The sequence below is a fragment of the Hemibagrus wyckioides genome, linkage group LG05 (genome assembly GCF_019097595.1).
Source record: "Hemibagrus wyckioides isolate EC202008001 linkage group LG05, SWU_Hwy_1.0, whole genome shotgun sequence".
Classification (NCBI taxonomy): Eukaryota; Metazoa; Chordata; class Actinopteri; order Siluriformes; family Bagridae; genus Hemibagrus; species Hemibagrus wyckioides.
In genome coordinates, this window is record NC_080714.1 from 21998476 (window position 1) to 22019295 (window position 20820).

General features: G+C 40.1%; 3 protein-coding genes across 5 annotated transcripts; 2 read left to right on the top strand and 1 right to left on the bottom strand.

Moving 5' to 3' along the window:
- Positions 1 to 1241: 1241 nt before the first annotated feature.
- Positions 1242 to 9405, top strand: LOC131352521 (hyaluronidase-3-like). 3 transcript variants are annotated; one of them, XM_058388672.1, is made up of 4 exons: positions 1256 to 1440; positions 6915 to 7825; positions 8260 to 8349; positions 9056 to 9405. In XM_058388672.1, exons 2-4 carry the CDS (start codon positions 6926 to 6928, stop codon positions 9311 to 9313), a joined length of 1248 nt encoding a protein of 415 aa, XP_058244655.1. In that variant the 5' UTR covers positions 1256 to 1440; positions 6915 to 6925; the 3' UTR covers positions 9314 to 9405. The 3 variants fall into 3 exon arrangements, with proteins under 3 accessions (XP_058244657.1, XP_058244655.1, XP_058244654.1); XM_058388671.1 differs by lacking the exon at positions 1256 to 1440 and adding an exon at positions 1470 to 3262; XM_058388674.1 differs by lacking the exons at positions 6915 to 7825; positions 8260 to 8349; positions 9056 to 9405 and adding an exon at positions 4308 to 6901 and having other exon boundaries at positions 1242 to 1440.
- Positions 9406 to 9471: 66 nt separating this feature from the next.
- On the bottom strand, positions 9472 to 12792 carry si:dkey-20d21.12 (uncharacterized protein LOC556245 homolog). The gene is made up of 4 exons (XM_058388677.1): positions 12398 to 12792; positions 11368 to 11505; positions 11021 to 11233; positions 9472 to 10568 (listed from the first exon to the last, which is right to left on the bottom strand). The coding sequence occupies exons 1-4, from the start codon at positions 12408 to 12410 to the stop codon at positions 10432 to 10434; spliced, it is 501 nt and encodes a 166-aa protein (XP_058244660.1). The 5' UTR covers positions 12411 to 12792; the 3' UTR covers positions 9472 to 10431.
- A 2002-nt stretch (positions 12793 to 14794) lies between these two features.
- Positions 14795 to 20820, top strand: amt (aminomethyltransferase). The gene is made up of 9 exons (XM_058388675.1): positions 14795 to 15025; positions 16265 to 16432; positions 16830 to 16910; positions 17074 to 17205; positions 18290 to 18368; positions 18486 to 18631; positions 18832 to 19012; positions 19338 to 19493; positions 19875 to 20820. The coding sequence occupies exons 1-9, from the start codon at positions 14903 to 14905 to the stop codon at positions 20051 to 20053; spliced, it is 1245 nt and encodes a 414-aa protein (XP_058244658.1). The 5' UTR covers positions 14795 to 14902; the 3' UTR covers positions 20054 to 20820.

The window sequence follows — 20820 nt, forward strand, 5'->3', positions numbered from 1 at the left end:
AAAACACATCTAGACTAGCCTGGATTAGCACTGTCTGCTGCCCCCAAAGAAGGCTGTGCAAAAATAATGTGCTAGAGACCCAGATTTCTAACAGATTATAGGAAGTCCTGAAAACTTACAGCATTGTGGTACTGCCTCCTGTTAAGCCTCAGGTGTTATGGACTTCCTCACAAATAATCCTTCCATTGTATAACAAGTTATTTAGAAACAGTTTTTCTATTTACGGAATGTATTTAATGAGGGAATTAGGCATTAGACCCTCAGACTAAACCCATTTCTCTAACAAATTTATGCCTCATTTTTAATTAGTCTTTAATAAAAGCACAGGTGTATGCTCTAGTTCCACTTTTTACATTATCTACATTGATCAAAGTGCCTTCAATGTATTTTGTGGTGAGGAAAATGAGCTCTGGTTAGACTGGGGATCTCCTAATGTTTAGAAACATGTAAGTCTAGACAAATGTCTAAAATCATGTATAAGCCAATGCCCAGAGAATCCTCATATTTTTAGCTGCTAGAAGTTAACTTGTATAAAGTACACTGTAAAAATGTAGGATTATGCACAAAAAAAAGAGGAGAAAAGAAGGAGGGGGGATGAATTAAATATGACTGATGTAAACTGAAAAGTAATGAAGGTGTTGATACACCTTTATTACCAAAAGATTTGGGACACCCCTTCCAACTCATTGAATTCAGGGGTTGGGCGGAGACTGTGAGCCAGGCCTTATCATCCCCAACATCACCTCACGAATGCTCTTCTAGTGGAATGGTCAAAAATTCCCATAAACACACTCGTAAACCTTGTGGAAAGCCTTCCCAGAAGAGTTGAAGCTGTTATAGCTGTAACGGATGGAACAACTTCATATTACATTCATGTGCATGTAAAGGCAGACGTCCCAGTTTTGGCCTGGCTCGCGGTCATCCCAAATGTGTTCTATCAGGTTGAGGTCAGGACTCTGTGCAGGCCAGTCCACACCAAACTCATTCATCCATGTTTTTATGGACATTGATTTGTCCACTGGTGTGCAGTCATGTTGGAACAGGCAGGGGTCATCCCCAAACTGTTCCCATAAAGTTCGGAGCATGAAACTGTCCAAAAAGCATTAAGAGTTCCTTTCACTGGAACTAAGAGACCAAGCCCAACCCCTGAAAAACAACACCTCAATGATTTGAAGGGGTGTCCCAAAACTTTTGGCAGTATAGTGCGGTGTGTTTTTATCTGAACTATATCCTCCTGTGTGTTAGAGGGCGCTGTGGTGCAGTGAGCGCTGCTCTTCTACAGGCTCTCGCTCACGCTGCTGTCAGTAATCTGTTTAGAAAAGACAAACCGGCATGAAGTTTATTTCTGTAAGGTGATGTGTGATTAATCTGGAGTTTCAGGAGAAATATGCGTCTGGATCCGTTTGTGTGACCAGGAAGAGGAGGATAGAAGCTGAACATGTGGGTAAACTGTGATCACATAAACACCTAGCTGTAACACTGGTACAGGAGTGCATAAGGGATCACACGGGAAATGCGGATTAATGTCACGCGCGTGCACCGAAATTCAAACTCGTATAAATACTAAAATGAGTTGACTGGATACCAGTGCTAGTTTAATATCTGGTGTTTGTTTTATTCAACATTATTTACTGCATTAACCCTGTATTACCATATTAGGAAAAAAGTTCGCTTCACTCCGTTGTTGGTGTACAGCGCCCTCTGGCGGTCAACTCTTATAACAAACGCCATCTAGGAAGCAGTTCTAAGTTGTCACATATACGTTACTGCTCAGTGAAATTCTTATCCCATTCTTGGGGGTTGGGTTCAGAACAGGGTCAGCCATGATGCATCGCCCCTGGAACAGGGTGGGTTAGGGGCCTTGCACAAGGGCCCAATAGTGGCAGCTTGGTGGTGCTGGGGCTTGAACCCCAATCTTCTGGTCAGCGATTCAGAGCCTTAACCACTTGAGCTACCACCGTCCTCCCCAGTTTGATGTAACACCGCCATAGTTTTTTTATGGAAAGTAGGATCAATCAGCTAGAAGTGTGTAAAATAGTAGCATTAAAAATTTCTTACGATATTTAAACTCTCCAGACATGTTAGAGGCTGAGCTGAAAGGGTTTGTTGTTGTACTAGAACAAATGGCACTACAATAAATGTCCTGGTTATAAATTTTTCACATCATGTTAATGGGTATAGATACACTTAAATTGCCAAAAGTTTTGGGACCTCTGCCTTTACCTGCACATGAATGTAATATGGAGTTGGCCTGCCCTTTGCAGTTCAGTTGTAACAGCCTCGGGAAGGCTTTCCACAAGGTTTAGGAGTGTGTTTATGGGAATTTTTTGACCATTCCTCTAGAAGCGCATTTGTGAGGTCAGACACCGATGTCGGATGAGAAGGCCTGGCTCGCAGTCTCCCTTCTAATTCATCCCAAAGGTGTTCTATCAGGTTGAGGTCAGGACTCTGTGAAGTTCCTCCACACCAAACTCGCTCATCCATGTCTTTATGGACCTTGCTTTGTGCACTGGTGTGCAGTCATGTTGGAACAGGAAGGGGTCATCCCCAAAACTGTTCCCACAAATTTGGGAGCATGAAATTGTCCAACATGTCTTGGTATGCTGAAGCATTAAGAGTTCCTTTCACTGGAACTCAGGGGCCGAGTCCAACCCCTGAAAAACACCACCTGAAATCAATGATTTGGAGGGGTGTCCCAAAACTTTTGGCAATATAGTGTATATTAATAATACACTATAACACTAGCATTCAACCACAGTGTTAATCCATGCCTTGCAGATAGACACACTTTATGGTATTTTGCAGGTTACTTCATTTTTACAGTGCGTTATTTTTTTTCCTCTGACACTTAATAACAAACCATTATGAGGTTAAAACTCGCAATGGGGCCCGGTATGAGAAACACTGCTTCTGCATCTATCTGACTTTACAAGTTTTAACTTTTAAATATCTATGTGCATGCCAGGAGAGTGGCGAGTGTCTGCGATGCACTTTGCCTGACTGGTGTTTTCTCTCCTCTTTTTCGCCATATTACACCCATTACATCTGCTAAACCACTAACCTTTTCAAAAATAAAAATATCACAAATTGAAATGATCTCAACAGCCGAGTTTCAGCAAACTGAAGCGCTTCACACCCTCATGTATGAATAGGCAACTTCTTATTTCCTGATTCTGAGGGCATTTCTCTGACACTTCTTGCTGTGAAAATGTGTGTGTCGCCTCAGTTTGGTCTTGCTGCTATTGGACACGCATCACTGTGGGTAAGTCTATAGGCATCAATAGGAGTTTGTACAGTGTAGCTTAGTGAGAGTTTGAGACTTAAAGCCAGACTGTCTGGAGTAAATATTACTGACATGGACGGGATGTGTTGCTTTGTTGGTTTGTACAAATATAACACGGTAATTAAAGACATACTTCTAGCAGATCTAGTAGAGTTTAATTGTAGTTTACTTTAAGGAAATGCATGCTGTTATTTCCACAGCATGGTCACTCTGGGTCTATCACGTTAAGATAAGTTCTGGCTTTATTTGTCTGACATTCCTCTTAATGATTTTCCTTTTTATATCCGAATGTAATACATGATAGCCGTGAAAAAAATTATTTCATTATACTTGAAGTTCCAGTGCAAGACGTTTGGATAGGTCTTGTACACTTGGAACCATAAACGGAAGAATAAAATCACTGGTCACCCAGATGTGTTATTGGTGTTGTTGATTAGTTATGATTACTCATTCTGCTCCTAAAATGTACTTCATGGACTATACATTATGTATAGCAGCAGCTTTACCCCACTAAAGAGCAGGCCTGTAAGTGAAGTCTCTAATATACTTGTCATTCTGTGGTCAGGAGGTGTTATTGTGCTTATAGCATCTTTAACTGTCCTTGTGTAGTCATTTTTGATGAAAAGGGAAGAAAAAAACATTGCAAGACAAATCACTTGCAAGATAGAGGTGCTCTTTTGCAAACTGTGTGTCTTGCAATGTTTTGTGTTCCCTTTTCATCAAAAAATGTAGCGTTGTATATGAAACAGTGTGAAATGTAGAATGTGAAACACAGCGCTGCTCGGTACTTGGCTTGATGGTGTCAGAGCTTGCCTCGGTCTCAAATATTGCATTTTAACACATGCCATCCTCCTGCATTGCTAAATCGACCGCATGTCTTACTTTTCTGATCTGTTTCTTGAGAAACCCCCGAAAGCACCTTTTTGTACCAAATCTAACAGAATCCCACTGCAACCCAAATGTCATTTAAAAGTTCTTAAACCTTCATCCCGGTGTTGATTCCTGCCCATGGCCATGTGTGCAGGTGTGACGGTGGCGTTAGCACTTCGGCCATTTCTATTGTCCCTCTTCACCATCGCTGGGACCTTCTGGAGGCATGTGCTGAACTTCTGAACACCCAGTGGCAGCGCAGCATGGGAGCACGGCTCCACTCGCTCCGTCAGTCTAGCGACAGCTACCCGGCATGCCTCGTCCTCTTGAAGGGTGACATGTTGATCGGGCATGCCCGGGTATCGCGTGTGCTAGGCAGCCGCAGTGCGTTTGTGGAATCGGTGGTGGTACGGGACGATCTGCGTGGGCAGGGCTACGGCCGGGTACTGATGGAAGGAGTGGAGCGCTATGCCCGCACCAAAGGCTTCACTCGGCTCTACCTCACCACTCACGATAAGCAGTACTTCTATGCCCACCTGGGCTTCGAGCTCTCGCGACCTGTTCAGAACGTGGGCACGCTGGCTTCCCTCATGCCGATGGAACTACTGCATAAGTTCTGCAGGACAGCTGAGAACGAGGTGGATGCACAGAAAAAGATGAAGGAACACATTGCAGCACCTAACACTAATCCCCCTCTATCTCCTCCTCCACCACCTCCTCCTCCACCAAACACAGTCCCTCTAACTTCTCCCTCTCATCCTTCCTCCCTCTCTCCTCCTTCTTCAGCAGTCCACCCACCTCCTCCTCCACCACCCACACCTCCTCCTTCTTCATCTCGCTCTTCCCCTTCTTCTGTCCCACCACCTGCTCCAGCTCTTCCCCCATCTTCATGGGTTCCTATTGAACAGACTCTGGAACAGACACCGTATACAGATTATCGAGGACTGCCTGTCTTCTGGATGCACAAGAACATCTGATGTAGAGACACATCACTCAGTCGCACATACACACACACACACACACACACACACACCTCAGAACCTGTACATCTTTACCTCACAGGCAAGGAATTTGGTTTAAGGACTCTTTTGTCTCAGGGTATTTCAACATAGATGGATCAGGATTGAAATTATCTCTGTGAAATGTGACTGAATGTGCCTTAATATATCATTTTGGGTTTTAAAAGATTTTATATAAACATGCCTAGTCATGTTGACTGACTACCAAATATCACTGACAAGACATTTAAAAGTGATAAATTATTGATATTGTAAAGTGTATGGAATAAAAGTGCAATACGTTATTTTTTTCTTCTGGTGTCCTTTTCTGAAGTAGTTTATTTATCACTAAGTACATTTGGCTGTTTTGTAGGCCACAGGAAATGCTGTCTGCTGAGGGTTGGATACATGTTCTTACTAGTTGCAGAGTCATCTTCAGAGTCTTATCATTATTTAATAGACCAGTGTTTCCCAAACCAGGCTTGTTGACAGCTTGCAGAGAGCAAACAGGTGGACTGTCTGGGATCCCTGAGAACCAGGCCTAAATTTACCGTGTCACTGTATCTTCTGTGTAAGTGTCATACAATTAATGACTCACTGGTTCCTGTCATTGCGGTATAGAATGTGTGAAGTCGTGTGGTCATAGCTTGTGTTAGCAATACAGCACTCACTCACGTTTAATGTCTGGTTGGTGCATAATTTTTCAATTCAAATTTCCAACTTCACTTTTCATTCTGGCTGATTACCCATTATTCCTTTTTCTACACTGAGATACACTCGGAGTACAGTAAAGGATTCCTCTCGCATATTTTTTTTTTTTTACGTGTGTGGTTTGGTCTTCTTCATCCGTGCAACATCTTCCGAGTTCTCTCTTCAACTTCTCACATATTTCCCCGAGTTGGATAACATTCTTTTGGTGACTTGACAAAGTTTTCCACAAGCAATTCAGAAAATGTGATTCATCAGACCAGACCACCTTCTTCCATTGCTCCATGATCCAGTTCTGATGCTCACAGATCCATTGTAGGTGGAGGACAAGGGTCAGCGTGGGCACACTGTGCGATCGGCAGCTACACAGCCCCATAAGCAGCAAACTGCAATGCACCATCTGTCCTGACACCTTTCTCTCATAGCCAGCACAAACTCTTTCAATAATGCAACAGTAGCTCTTCTGTAGGTTTGGACCAGACAGGCTAGTCTTCACACCTTATGCACATCAATGAACCTTGATGACCATGACACTGTCACCGGGACACCAGTTTTCTTTTGTTGTACCATTTTAGGTAGGTACTAAACACTGAGTTCAGGAAACACATCATAAGACCCTGACACATTCATCTAGCCATCATAATATCACAGTTGGTAAGATCCTTCCCTGCTCATCAGCTTTGAGATCTGACTGTTCACTTGCTATGTAATATACCCCACCCCACCCCTGGGCAGCTCTTATTGTAATGAGATAATCAGTGATATTCACATCCCCTAACTCTATTAGACTATGAGAGCACATGCTGAGAAATCCAAGCTAATTCGGATTAAACCAGGGACCCTGAAGCTGTGAGGCAGTAATACAACTTGCTGCACCAGTGTAACTGCATAGCTTTTTGTATTTATAATTAAAGATTTTGATTTTTGTCAGAATTGCTTTCCTTTGGGTTTCTAAACAGCTAAAATGATTGAAATGAATTTTCCTAAGCCAGGTTAGGTACTTGTGTTGAATGTTGTTAAATGAGATGTGTGATTGAGCTGTGTCTGTTCTACAGGAGGAGCCATCATGTTTTGTGGGTCCTCACTGCTGACCTTCACCCTGTTTTTCACTGGCATTGTTTCAGACAGTGGCTCCGTCGTCAGAAAACAGGGCTTTTCGGTGGTGTGGAACATGCCCACCGCAAAATGCCAGAATGCGTTTGGAGTTTCTCTGCCCCTGCACCAGTATGGTATCATACACAATGCCGAACAGATATTTAGAGGTGAAAGCATAAGTCTGTTTTACGAATCCCGACTTGGTTTGTATCCTTATATCAATCGCGAGGGCTTGAGTGTGAATGGTGGCATTCCTCAGAAGGGCAATCTTGACAGTCACCTTGCACTGTCAGACGGACAGATCCGTGCACTTCTGCAGAAGACTTTCAGCGGGTTGGCTGTGGTGGACTGGGAGAAGTGGCAACCTCAGTGGGTCCGCAACTACGGAACCCGAAAGGCCTACATTGATATGTCTAAGCACCTGGTAAGAGAGAAACACCCAGACATGTCTGAGAAGGAAGTAACATCACTGGCAAAGACTGAGTTTCAGAAAGCAGCACGGTCGTTTATGGAAGAAACTCTGAAACTCGGAATCAAGACTCGTCCAAAGGGATTGTGGGGGTTTTATGGATACCCTGGCTGCTATAATGACCAGAGGGCAAGAGAGAGTGGGTACACCGGGGAGTGCAAACCTAGAGCAGTGGCCCTGAATGACAAGCTGGCATTTTTATGGCAGCAGTCCACAGCACTCTATCCGAGTGTGTATGTGCACCGCAAACTAGCGGGACACCCGAACACACGGCTTATGGTAAGACACCGCGTACTCGAGGCATTTCGAGTGGCATCGCAACATAGACGTGGCTCTTCACAACTTCCTGTTCTACCGTATGCTAGAGTGGCTTTTACAAGAACTCTACAGTTCTTAAACCAGGTATACTCAAAAACACACACCATTTTTTACTAATTGATGCATTGCGGTCATTTCATTACATTTCAGACCTTAAAATGTACTTCCACTTGTGGTGAAAATTATTTAAAGTGAAAGTAGCTGTTTCGAAATGTAAAAATCTACACTTATAGCCCCTCACTTTAGTGTTGCCTTCAAATCGACCCGTGAAAACAAGCACAGAAAAGACAGGTTCAACAGTGTAGCTGAGTAGTAGTTGTATAACATATATCTCAGGAGGTGCTGGTAATGGATCATTCGTAATTTCATCACTAGCAGAAGTCATTTTTATCAGGAGCTAAGATTAGATTCATGTACCCAATGATGTTGCTCTGGATTGATTTTTAGCACCAAACTGCTGGCACTGTTTTTGTCCTGCTGCTGCAGATTATACTGTGTCTGTCTCTGTTTTATTATAGACTGATCTGGAGAACACACTTGGTGAGGTTGCATCTCTAGGTGCTGCTGGTGTAGTGCTATGGGGTGAAATGACGTTTGCCAAGTCCAAGGTCAGCATTTGGATGTGTTCTGTCATTGATAATAGATATTACAAATACACCGATCAGACATAACATTCTGACCACCTGCCTAATATTCTGTTGGTCCCCCTTTTGCTACCAAAACAGCCCTGACTTGGCATGCACTGTGTATTCTGACAGCTTTCTATAAGAACCAGCATTAACTTCTTCAGCAATTTGAGCAACAGTAGGACCACACGGGTCAGCTTTCGCTCCCCATGTGCATCAATGAGCCTTGGCCGCCCATGACCCTGTCGCCGGTTCACCACTGTTCCTTCCTTGGACCACTTTTGATAGATACTGACCACTACAGACCAAGAACACCCCACAAAATAGCTGCAGATTTGGAGATGCTTAGATCTAGTCGTCTAGCCATCACAATTTTGCCCTTTTCAAACTCGCTTAAATCCTTACTCTTGCCCATTTTCTAACACATCAACTTTGAGGACAAAATGTTGACTTGCTGCCTAATATATCCCACCCACTAACAGGTGCCATGATGAGGAGATAATCAGTGTTATTCACTTCACCTCTCACTGTTCATAATGTTATGCCTGATCGTTGTGTGTTCTTGTTTATAAAGTGTGTGTTTACATTTTACAGAAACTCAAACTAGGTGAATGTGTGGTATATTATACACTGCTACACAGATTTGATTTTGGTGTGATCATAACATCTTATTACTCTCACCCACTAGCAACAGTGTGTTCTACTCCGGGACTACATCCTCTCCGTCTTGGGTGTGTACGTGGACGCTCTGCGTCGGGGTGTAGCACATTGCAGCAAGATTGTGTGCAGTGCAAATGGTCGCTGCGTGAGACGCAATCCTCATTCCGGTCACATGATTACTCAGCTCGATACTATTGACCATGACCTTAGGTCTAACTTCAAATGTGTGTGCTTTAAAGGATGGATTGGAGAGCGGTGTGAGGAGAACATCATGGATGTGAAGTGAAGCCAGGGTTTACACCACTTCCTTTTTTAAAAGTTTTAATTTCTGAACTCGTTTCTGTATTCGTTTTTTACATATTGTAATAAACCAGTTACAGCACAGTCTTTTATCATTTTTTTTTATTATTATTATTGTTTATGCAAAAAACAATTTCTGACACAATTTTCAACACATGGTCCTTATGTCACTGTTTAAAAAATATGTACAGCTATTTAATAAGCAGTAATATTCATCAAATCTCTAAGATAGCATGTTGCTCAGGAGTCCAGTTTTATCTGTGCTTATTTTACTTGATCTTAAACAGTATTCATTCAGGAGAAGCTCCATCAGTTTGGTTGGTCTCATGATAACACACTGCTTTTGCCACTGGTACAGCTGATAAATATACTGACAACAAAGTCAGACATGTATCAGAATGGAAAGGTCAGTTGCAGAACTATTATAATTGATCTGGTCCTTTACCTCAGATGTCTTGTGAAACCCATCTGCTCAGTGTTTTATGCTGTATCTGCTCTTTTATAGACAATCAACGCTCATCAGAACAGAACTATACTGAGATTTTAAGGTATAGATTTGTATACATGATGGGTCAGTGTTTGGTTAGAGGAACATAAAGAACCACTGTTGTGCATCTTGTATCTTTAGGAACTAAATGTATCTATACAGTTCCTTTAACTGTGGAGAAATCATTTGATGTAATTTCCTGAACACATACTGAACTTTGTCCGTAACTCGTTCTGCGGACTCTGCTGTCACTCATCATTTATATACTAAAAACAGATCAGCAAATCCAGCATACATGATAAGAAGCTGTTCAAAAAACCCAATGAGTTCAAATCTAGCTTTAGTCTGTTTTACTGAATCTCACTTTGCAAGGTACCTGCTCCAACTAGTGCTTAGAAGATCTATCAAACTAGATTCTGACTGGTGATCTGTAACACACACATACACTCTGTTACCACTGTGTCCTTAAGATAGTCTTATAGTCAGTCACATCCTGTGAGGTGAGGCTGCTATTTTACACAACACACATTTGATATCCGATATTGATAGAAGGTTGATTGCGACATGCTTTTGGACTGATCTTTTTTTTAAGATATGTGTGTGATGTTAGTGCGTGGTCAGTGTCTGATCTTCAGTGCCGTCAGGTTTTTGCGCAGAGCCTGGAGCTCCTGAAAGATGATGGACATTTCTTCTGTTGTTTCTCGCCTTTGCGTCAGTGCCTCTGCTAGCCTGTGTAGAGTCCTGCTCTGCTGGACTAGAGGAGTAACACACACACACACAGATCAAGAAAGTAAAACAAGAATTATACAAGGAAACTTCAGAGGTAAAAATTTTAAAATCTATATCAGGCACATCGTTTGATTAAACCCTTACTTTTATTGCAGTTTTTTCAGTGTTTAGTCTAAACAGGTTATTTTGTGTAGCCTTTATTAACTGTTAATTAATCATAGATTAGTACACAATAACCGATACTGACTAAAAAAAAATACAATAAAAATGAAATATGACAAAGCAACGATGGACTAGAATATTATATGGGCACATTGTACATATATGTGAATATTTTGGGGGCAAATTGTGAATTTGTTTTATCCAAAATAGCACATTTTAACTGTTTGTTAGATAACAGAGTATGGTGAAATGGTATAAGTTGCAGTGTTGTCTGTAAGGGACTTTATATATCGTTATAAAATAAGATTCTCTCACCTAAGGAGCTAAAGATGAGAATGACGGTGAGGAGGATCACTATTAGAGCCACACATGTCAAAGAGTTGCGGCACTTTGAGGAAGTCCACATATCGATAAGTTGACTCAGATGGGATCCCCTCGTTTGATACCCTTTTTGATAGACAACTGGCCTGTCAATCATCTGAAGAGTCCCATTAATAGATGGAGGTTGTGGACGTGGAGGTCGGACACCTGACAGAGACAAAGTGCTTTTGATGGTTAAGGAAATAAACGAAACACAGCCAATAGCTAGTATTAGACTATGCGTGATATTCAGCTCAATCAGATTTGTTGTTCCTTATTCACATTTTGATGTCATCTGGTACCTTTGCTGTGTTGTTCAGGGTGTGTCCGGTGCAGGTCACTGATGGAGTCCACTGTGTGCAGTTCAATCTCGGTCATGTCTTTATCACTGATTTGTACAAATGCTGAAGGAGGAGTTGGAGGAGATCTGGCCAACACTCCTGCTCACAGAACAAACGTTTGTGTTGGCACATGGTTTGAAATGGAAAGATTGCTTTTAGACAGTCAGTGAGGGTCTTCAGTGGAACTTTAAATGCAATTTTCTTCATTTTCTTTATTTTTTTATATTTCATTTAAGGAAAGTCTGCAGTTTATAGAACTATATATAGTAGACAATGTCAGTAGGTCACTGTGTGAGGGGTTTTCCCAGACTATGACACACACACATATTAAACATTAGAACATTTCACCCTCATAACAGAGCACTATGCAGGGGTTGTCTTTCATATAAAAATATTTACATCATACATACTTTATATTCTTAGAAAGGAATGCTTTCTCAAGGGTTCCTTGCTTCATAACTCTGAACCACCAGAAAACATTTTTCCTTGGAGGAACATCCCTTGAGATTCTATTGATTTAATTTCTTCTTTCTAAAGCTATAATATTGTAGCATGTGATGACATGCCAAACTACTGTTATGACAAACTACTTCGGACACAATCGAAATCTAGACAGAGAGACAGATAAAAGAGGATATATTTCAGATCATGTAACCCACTTTAACAGTTTGAATATTATTAATTATACAAGAGCGTACAAAGTGATATTTGCGCTGTAACACATCTTGGAAATCAAAAACAGAAGAATTAGACCTTTAAGCTATAGTTTTTCATTACAATGTTAACGTCGGCGCACATTCAGTCTTAATAATCTGACATTTTAGGTGATTCTTTCAGCACAGATACTCTAGAGTCATCATCTTACCCAAGTAACAAACTTAGAGAGCCTCTTAAATTGTTATACTTGTAGAAGTAATTATTTCATAGACCTTTTTAGCTTTCCTCTGAACAACTTCTATGTTATTAAAAAATATTTCAAGTCAGATCTTACCTTCAGAGTGCATCCTTATCAAACACTGTAAAGAAAGATCCAGACCAGTTTCTTATCCCAAATCGAGCGTCTCATAAACCCACCAGTAAAATAAAAAATCTCACAACAAACTAAAATTCAGTTCCGGTATAGCTCTATTAAAACTTGTACCCAATGGTACAATTTTTTGACTTCTCAACAACAGGGAAACAGTATAGGTATATAGTGTCCAGTATGAAACAGCTTGCCTTGTTTGATGTCTTCCCCATATCACCAAAAAGAGTAGCCAGTGTGGGACAGTCCAGCATTCCTGCACCCGAAATAGCAGCAGTAAAGCAGCAGGGCATGTGGCATATATTAATAGATTTCTGAGCCAAAAGATAATACAGTCATAATAAACAAAATTAAACGACACTTAAAATGAAAAACCGTAAGGATCAAGGATACCTGATGTGTTTTGTAATGTAAGACTGAGTCTTGTGCATACAAACACAAATAAAAATCCAACTCACTTGTTTAATATCCATCAACTAAGAAAAATGATTATTTTGTATTTGGCTTGACCTAGTGCTGATTTAATTAAAAAATCTTCCACAATTTCTGTCGAATCTTAAGCTGATGTGGTTTGTTATAGATAGATATCTGACGTTATGTACATGTCACTGAGTGTATGTGAGAGGTTTTTTATGTCTATCTAGCATCTCATATTACAGGATTTCACTTTGCATGTGCGTAAATGTGAAGCAATGGAGGGCTGATAAACTAAAATTAAAAAAGGAAAACCTGAATAAATTGTGAGCATTGGCAATAAAAAGCCTCATTGGTTTAGTGACTCAAACCTTCACAAGAAACATTTAAGCTTCAGTTGAATTTGTTTGGCATTGATTGTTAAATATTAGTGCATTTATTCAACCTTCAGTCCCGAAACATAATTTGCACATCGCATTAGCTACTCTGCATAAAAACATAAAACCTTAAAACAACTTTTGGTGAACTTTACTATACGAATGTTATGGTAACATTAGCTTGTGATGACATAAATAACATGAACTGAAAGCAACTGTTGGCAAATATTTCCTGTCAGTTACCATATAACAACAACAACAACAACAAGAGAACCTTGTGTTTCTCAGAAAGTTTCTGGAACACTGCTGACTTTGTAGAACATAAAATATAATGTTCCCAGAATTTTCTGAGATGATTCCCAACATAAATGTTTTTACAGGCGGTGGTGGCTCAAGTAGTTAAGGCGCTGGATCGTTGACTGCAAGATCAGAGGTTCAAGCCCCTGCACTGGCAAGTTGCCACTGTTGGGCCCTTGAGCAAGGCCCTTAACCCTCTCTGCTCCAGGGGTGCTGTATCATTTCTGACCCCAACCTCCAAGGATGGGATATGTGAAGAAAGAATTTCACTGTAATGTATATGTGACAAATAAAAGCTATTTATTTTAGAGGAGCTGAATCTTAATGTTAGAGAAATGTGTTTGTAGTTTTCAATACTATTACAGCAAAAATAAAATGTAAAAATCTCTTAATTTCTCTGTCTTCTTGTTTATAGCCCACAGTAAACCTCTAAAACTCTAAAATGGCACATTTTGTGAGACCTTATTTACTATTTGCTGTCTCACTAGTGACTAGTTGATGAGTTTGTTTGTTTTTGAGCCAGTGATGAAGGTGTGCAACTCAGAGTGCAGCTAATAATTAATAAGTTATATGATAAACTGTAGTGCGACTCGGATGAACTCGGTTGACACAAGGTGATGTAAAAATGTTTATTGTCCAGCAGAGGACAGCATAGAGTTGAGTGTCAAATGCTTTGAATCATCTTATGCTTCACGTATTACTGTACTAAAAGCTACACTGTGTACGTCACTAGAATAAACACTATTTTGCTCATTTCATATGTAAATATTGCCAAAATTACAGCACAGCCGTTGTCTTTAACTTATCTCTCTCTCTCTCTCTCTCTGTATATATATATATGTATATATATATATGTATATATATATACAGAGAGAGAGAAAGATATATATATATATATATATATATATATATATATATATATATATATATATATATATATATATATATTGTTGGGAACTAAGCTGTATTAAAATACATTATGAGAGCTCAAGGAACAGAAGAGAAGCAAACAAACAAAAGGCAGAATGCAAATACGACGTGCTGACGTCATTAATAATATGCTAATCACTACATGGCGTCATTCAATTATTATTCAAGCAGATTTAAGTTTATTTCCAACCCTGGCCTTTAATGACTTTCTGGGACCACTATCTAATTGGTTAGTTTTTATTTTTTCCTGTTGGGCGACACCGTAAGAGGGCGATAAATTCATAGTGTGAGACTCGAGAAGGTTAATGAATAGAAGTGTGAGGTAAATTAGGAAAACTACACATCCCAGGATTCCCCACATTGAACGCTCCCTGTTTTTCTCTCTCCAGCAGCCTGAGTTCACAGGAGCGCGTGCTGGGACGTCGTCTGCATTTGTCAGTTCTCAGGACACGCAATGCTGGCTCGAGGGCTCGTGAGCGGCCGGGCTGGGCTCCGGGGTCGAGTTTCGGTTGGATTCCTTCAAACTACGGTACTCGGTGTGAGGACAGGACAACAGGAGAGACACGGGGCAACTGATGTAAGTTATGGGATTGAGGTTAAGGGAATCCGCAAAGTTTTCTGAAAGCGTGCAAGAAACAAGATCATCACTACTCAGTTTGTCTCGCGACTAACGCAGTTAGAAGAAAGCCAATAAATAATTAGTGCAATACCCAAGTTAATAGCAAAACTATTAATTACGTTCGTGCCTTGATGACAACAACCGAGACATTCCCATAGCGACTCCGTTTCGCATTAGCACTGTCCATAGGAAAAGCTATTCAGTGTGGTTGCTGTGCATTGACCGTTCATGCGCGAGGAACGCGGCATCTGTGTCTCGGTCTGCGCGAGCTACTGCACCGTGAAGAGCACGAGAGAAAAAAACAGACATGAGAATATTTCTGACAGAAGGATCATTAACATTAGCTCATTAACAAAGAGCTGAAAAAATATTTTAAGACATGTTAATCACCTGTTATCTATTCACATTGTGTTGCTTCATGTGAATTAGTGCAAAAAGCATCCATTGCTCCAAACCTTATTTGCTGAACCAGTTTTTCTTAAACTTCCAGTGTAAACACACAAGGCAGTTATGTACACTCAGATACCTGCATGATAATAAAATACATGCATTGTCTCTGATGCAGATATGTGCTTATTATTCATAATCAGGGTGAGACAGAGATATATAGGACGGATTTCATTTGCAGTTTTTTAATGTTAAAACGTCTAAAGGTCTGATTCGTATCATGCAGAGTGGTGTTTGGGTAAAAGTTGTTAACATTATACTAAATTCCCACTTTTCGAGTCAAAAAGATCTGCAATGCATCCTGTAAAGAGTTTCAAAGGGCTTGTGAGATTGAGGTGACTGTATGCGGGCTGATAAATCAGTTTCAGGGCCCAAAGGTCAGTTTTCAGTTCTTAGAGTACACATTCTGTGTTACAACAGCTGTGTGTGTGTGTGTGTGTGTTGCATTAGTGATGAACTTAATGAATTACTTATTGCTCCATAAACACTAAGTGGAAAACCACCAATAAAATGGTTCAAGGGATAAAAAAAAAACGTCCTTTTACATTTTCCTTGTTTCCGTTCTTTAGTTACTTTCGAATAATAATACATAGATTGCATATAAACTGCAAAGAAATAGATAGGAAGGAATATACACATACACACATGTTCAGTACGTGAGATTTTGCTATACCTCTGCAATATTTAAACCATGCATGTATAAAGAACTGCTAGAAAATGGCTGTCCTCTCTCTGGTCCTGTCTGTACAGGTGGCTCTGAAGCAAACCCCTCTCTATGAATTCCACAAAGCTCATGGGGGAAAAATGGTGGAGTTTGCGGGATGGAGCATGCCTGTCCAGTACACAGACAGCCACATCAACTCGCACCTCCACACACGCCAACACTGCTCCATCTTCGATGTCAGCCACATGCTACAGGTCTGTGTAGATTGTGTTCATGCTAACATATATAGTTTGCCTACATTTTCAGTCAGTGTCCCAAAAGATGCACAGTGACAATAGAACAGTGGAAATTGGCCGTCAGCAGGCATGTACGCATTAGTTGTCTGACCTATGACCTTTCCAGTTTTTTGTTTATTCTAGTGTTTCCGTCTGTGCAGCTGTGACAATGTCGGCATGTCTTCATCTTCATGTATCATTAATCCACACTGATCCACAAAGATCTGTTTTCAAATTTTCACTTAGTTAGTGTGGACAAGTGTATGGATCAGCCACACAAATTTTAACAATGTGAAAATGTCTAACTCTGTATTTGCATTCATTATAATTAGCTTTAAAGCATTCTTTAAGTTTGCTTGTGTCTTATTGCCTCTAGACCAAAGTCCATGGGAAAGATCGAATAAAGTTCATGGAGTCGTTGATTGTTGGAGACGTCGTAGAGCTGAAGGACAACCAGGTGATCACACAACTGCATACCTACACACCATTTCATTTCATTTAATTATTCCCTATCCTGAGGTAGGTATAATTATAATTACACAACCTGTTAGTTCAGTTTATGTGAATAAGAAGAAACTGTGCAATTGCTTCAGGCACCGGTGTCTGATCTGTGTTTCTAGGGCACGCTGTCTCTCTTCACCAACGATAAAGGGGGCATCATGGATGACCTGATAGTGACTAAGACAGATCAGGGTTATCTGTATGTGGTGTCCAATGCTGGCTGTGCAGACAAAGACTCTGCTCATATGGAGGTAAGTGGCAGGGAGAAAGACAAGAAGTGAAAAGGACACCGTTGGGTAAAACGTCCTCTAGACATGAGTTACTTTCAAGTGGATATAGTTTTATTGTTGATTGTTTGTTACCTGATTTTACCTCAGAGGAAAAACTGTATAAAATGTATTATGTTACAAAAAAAAGTATATTTAATCATATGCTTGCAGTTAAAGACTTTTTTCCCAGTAATTGTTTGTTTTGGGGTGGCATGTACAAATTGCATTTACTTTTTATATTATAGGTTGTACATCTTGGTAGAATTCTGTTTTTCTACTTTGTACATGTACAGAGGATATAGTTGTACACTGATCAGGCATAACATTATGACCACCATCCTAATCTTGTGTTGGTCCCCATTTTTGCTGCCAAACCAGCTCTGACCCAATGAGGCATGGACTCCCTGAATGTGTGCTGTGGTATCTGGCACCAAGATGTTAGCAGCAGATCTTTTAAGTCTTGCAAGTTGCGTGGTGGGGCCTCCATGGGCCTTTCAACTTACAGGATTTAAAGGACTTACTGGACTTAAAGGATACTTTTAATAGATACTGACCACTGCAGACTGGGAACACCCCACAAGAGCTGCAGTTTTGGAGATCCTCTGATCCAGTCGTCTAGCCATTACAGTTTGGCCCTGGCTCAAACCTTTACGCTTGCCCATTTTTCCTGCTTCTAACACATCAACTTTGAGGACAAAATGTTCACTTGCTGCCTAATATATCCCACCCACTAACAGGTGCCATGATGAGGAGATAATCAGTGTGTCATTTACTGTGGTTACTCATAATGTTATGCCTCATTGGTGTATAGTGTATATTTTTCCATGCATATATTGTGTTAATCATCCTCTGGCTCCAATCACAGGACCTGTACTGACAGGAAGTCTTTGAAAGTGTACTGTCATGTTGAATTGTACTTCATGTTGATGAAGTTATTAAAAAACACAAAAATGCTGCTGTATATACTTGTTATACCAGCACTAGAGCTGGAGGGCTCATGGTTAGCTTTACTGATTTTTAATACTTTTTCCTGCTCATTTCCTTTTTGCTGCTGTTTTTATTTTAGGCCAAACTGAAGGAGTTTAAAGCTGCAGGACATGCTGTCGATTTAGAGTATATGGAAGAGAGTTTGATTGCTGTACAGGGTAAGACAGCAGTCACAAGGAATATATTTTGCATGTGTATTGCTGTGTACACCTCACATGAGCAAGCATTTATATGCATTTTTGGTCGTCTTTCTCTACATGTATTTGTGTTTGTAGGTCCGTCGACAGCACGGGTGCTGCAGGATGGTGTGTGTGATGACCTCAAGAAGCTGACCTTTATGACCAGTGTTTTGACCCCAGTGTTTGGCATTCAGGGCTGTAGGATCACTCGCTGTGGATACACTGGGGAGGATGGGGTTGAGGTGTGTTATGAAAAAATAAGAATAAAAACTGCAAGGAACAATGTAGCCTGATATGAAACCACCCTTAATGTTGTAGGATTTTGAAAAGTGGACATGTCACACATTTTAATAATTAACATTAGTGTTGTTCTGAAGACAGAATTATATATACATTTTTCTTATGTATACATTTTATTTCATTAAAAGTGTGTCTCTTTCAGATATCCGTTCCATGTCGGAGTGTCGTAGAGTTGGTGGAGAGACTGCTGGTTAATAGTGAGGTGAAACTGGCTGGCCTTGGTGCAAGAGACAGCCTTAGACTGGAAGCAGGACTCTGTCTCTATGGCAACGACATTGATGAGACTACGACACCTGTGGAAGCAAGTCTCGTATGGACTATAGGTGTGTCTTCATATCGCATACTGTCTTTCTGAATGCAGTGAGTGACAGCGAGTGTGTGGATATTTGCACTCTTTCTAATTTATAAATATACTGATTAAAGCTTAATGTTTTAAGTGTAATAAATGTAACCAAGGCGGTCAGAATCAGGTGTGTATACGCACTGAGTGGTGTTTTCAAAGCACATACAAGGGAAAGGATATTATGTCCTATTATGTGATATTTTTGTCCTTGACCATGGAAACCATAATTTAAAAGGGATCATTTCTTTCATGGATTAAATTGACACGTACTGGGAGACTTATCACTCTGCTGCATACGGTTGTAGGTAAGCGTCGTCGGCAGGCGAGGGATTTCCCTGGAGCTGATGTCATTGTTCCACAGATCAAAGCGAAGACCCAGAGGAAAAGAGTGGGACTTATGTCCAGCGGCCCACCGGTCAGACAGCACACTCCCATCCTCAGCCCTGATGGCAAAGTTATAGGTAATGCGAACACATAGATGTCTGATAATTATGGGAGCTATTTATTTCAATACAGTTCTGGATCTATAACATCTATTGTTTTGGTTTTGAGGTTGCTGTTTAAATGCTTTTAATCACAGGAAACGGACTAATCAATATTTTTCAGTTGATGGAAGTACATAGCTGGTGCTAATCATATTATTTGCTAGAGTTCTGTATGAACTATTTCTAATTATTTTAGCTGATGAATATAACCATGATGTATAAGAATACATTAATATAGGCACCTTCACTTAGTCAAGTTATAGTTTGAGGAATTATTCATTCTCTTCAAAGACATATCTCTAAATCTTTTTTTTTTTTCTTCAATAATTTGTCTCATCACACTGTCTTTTTCTTAAGGTGAGGTCACCAGTGGATGCCCGTCTCCGTGCCTGAAGCAAAATGTTGCGATGGGTTATGTGGAGACAAGCTTCAGTAAAATAGGAACGCCTATTCAGGTGGAGGTGAGGAAGAAGATGATACCAGCAGTGATCAGCAAGATGCCATTTGTCCCTACAAGCTATTACACTGGACAGTAAAGTAACCACAGACTGATCAAATCATTTATTTTTCAAAATAAATCTTCTTGAAAAGAAAAGTCTGTCAGTGAAATATTTCTGACAGTTTATAGCACTTGGATTGACTGCTGCTAGATTAAAAGAGTGAAATTAATTTACTAATGAAGAGTGAGATTTATCTTTTCTATATTTTTTATTTTAATAGCAAATACAGTATTGTGTCTGGAATATGGCACGTATGTATATTCTAAAGCTAACAAACCCAAATGTCCTTTTTTTTTTTTTTTTTTTACTATGCTATAAATTGTTTCTATACTATAATCAGCGGTTATCTAGAGATCAAACACCTAATATTTTTTGCTTGTTGAATAATACTGACCAAACTGTAGGCTACTCCTTTTGCAAGAATATGAATCCTGTAGCTGTGTGCCTTTATTTGTGTAATTGTAACACATGCCTGCCCTCCGTGGTGGTAATTATTATGGATTATAATTTTAACCCTGCCAACTGGCAAGTTTTGAGTATTAGTATTGAATTGCATTGTGTTTATTTCTGTATATTTGACCTTTTCACATTTCCTTTACACTCTGTTATTCCAAACTATGAAACCAAACAAGGAGGCCAACATTCCAATGAAAAATGTTTGTACCTTTTTTTTTTTCATTCTTTAAAATGTGTAATAGTTCTTAGAGAACATAAGATTGAAATGTAAAAATATCTAAGTCTAAAAAGATTTGTAAAAAGATTTTGTATTTCACATTATTAATAAACTGACAAAGTGATGTTTA

Coding starts and splice junctions, on each gene's coding strand:
- LOC131352521 (XM_058388672.1), top strand. CDS start 6,926: ATGTTTTGTGGGTCCTCACTGCTGACCTTCACCCTGTTTTTCACTGGC. Junction 7,826..8,259: donor CTCTACAGTTCTTAAACCAG/GTATACTCAAAA, acceptor GTTTTATTATAG/ACTGATCTGGAGAACACACT. Junction 8,350..9,055: donor TGACGTTTGCCAAGTCCAAG/GTCAGCATTTGG, acceptor CTCACCCACTAG/CAACAGTGTGTTCTACTCCG.
- si:dkey-20d21.12 (XM_058388677.1), bottom strand. Junction 11,234..11,367: donor CCCTGAACAACACAGCAAAG/GTACCAGATGAC, acceptor TGTCTCTGTCAG/GTGTCCGACCTCCACGTCCA. Junction 10,569..11,020: donor TCTCATCTTTAGCTCCTTAG/GTGAGAGAATCT, acceptor TTACTCCTCTAG/TCCAGCAGAGCAGGACTCTA.
- amt (XM_058388675.1), top strand. CDS start 14,903: ATGCTGGCTCGAGGGCTCGTGAGCGGCCGGGCTGGGCTCCGGGGTCGA. Junction 15,026..16,264: donor AGAGACACGGGGCAACTGAT/GTAAGTTATGGG, acceptor CTGTCTGTACAG/GTGGCTCTGAAGCAAACCCC. Junction 16,433..16,829: donor ATGTCAGCCACATGCTACAG/GTCTGTGTAGAT, acceptor TATTGCCTCTAG/ACCAAAGTCCATGGGAAAGA.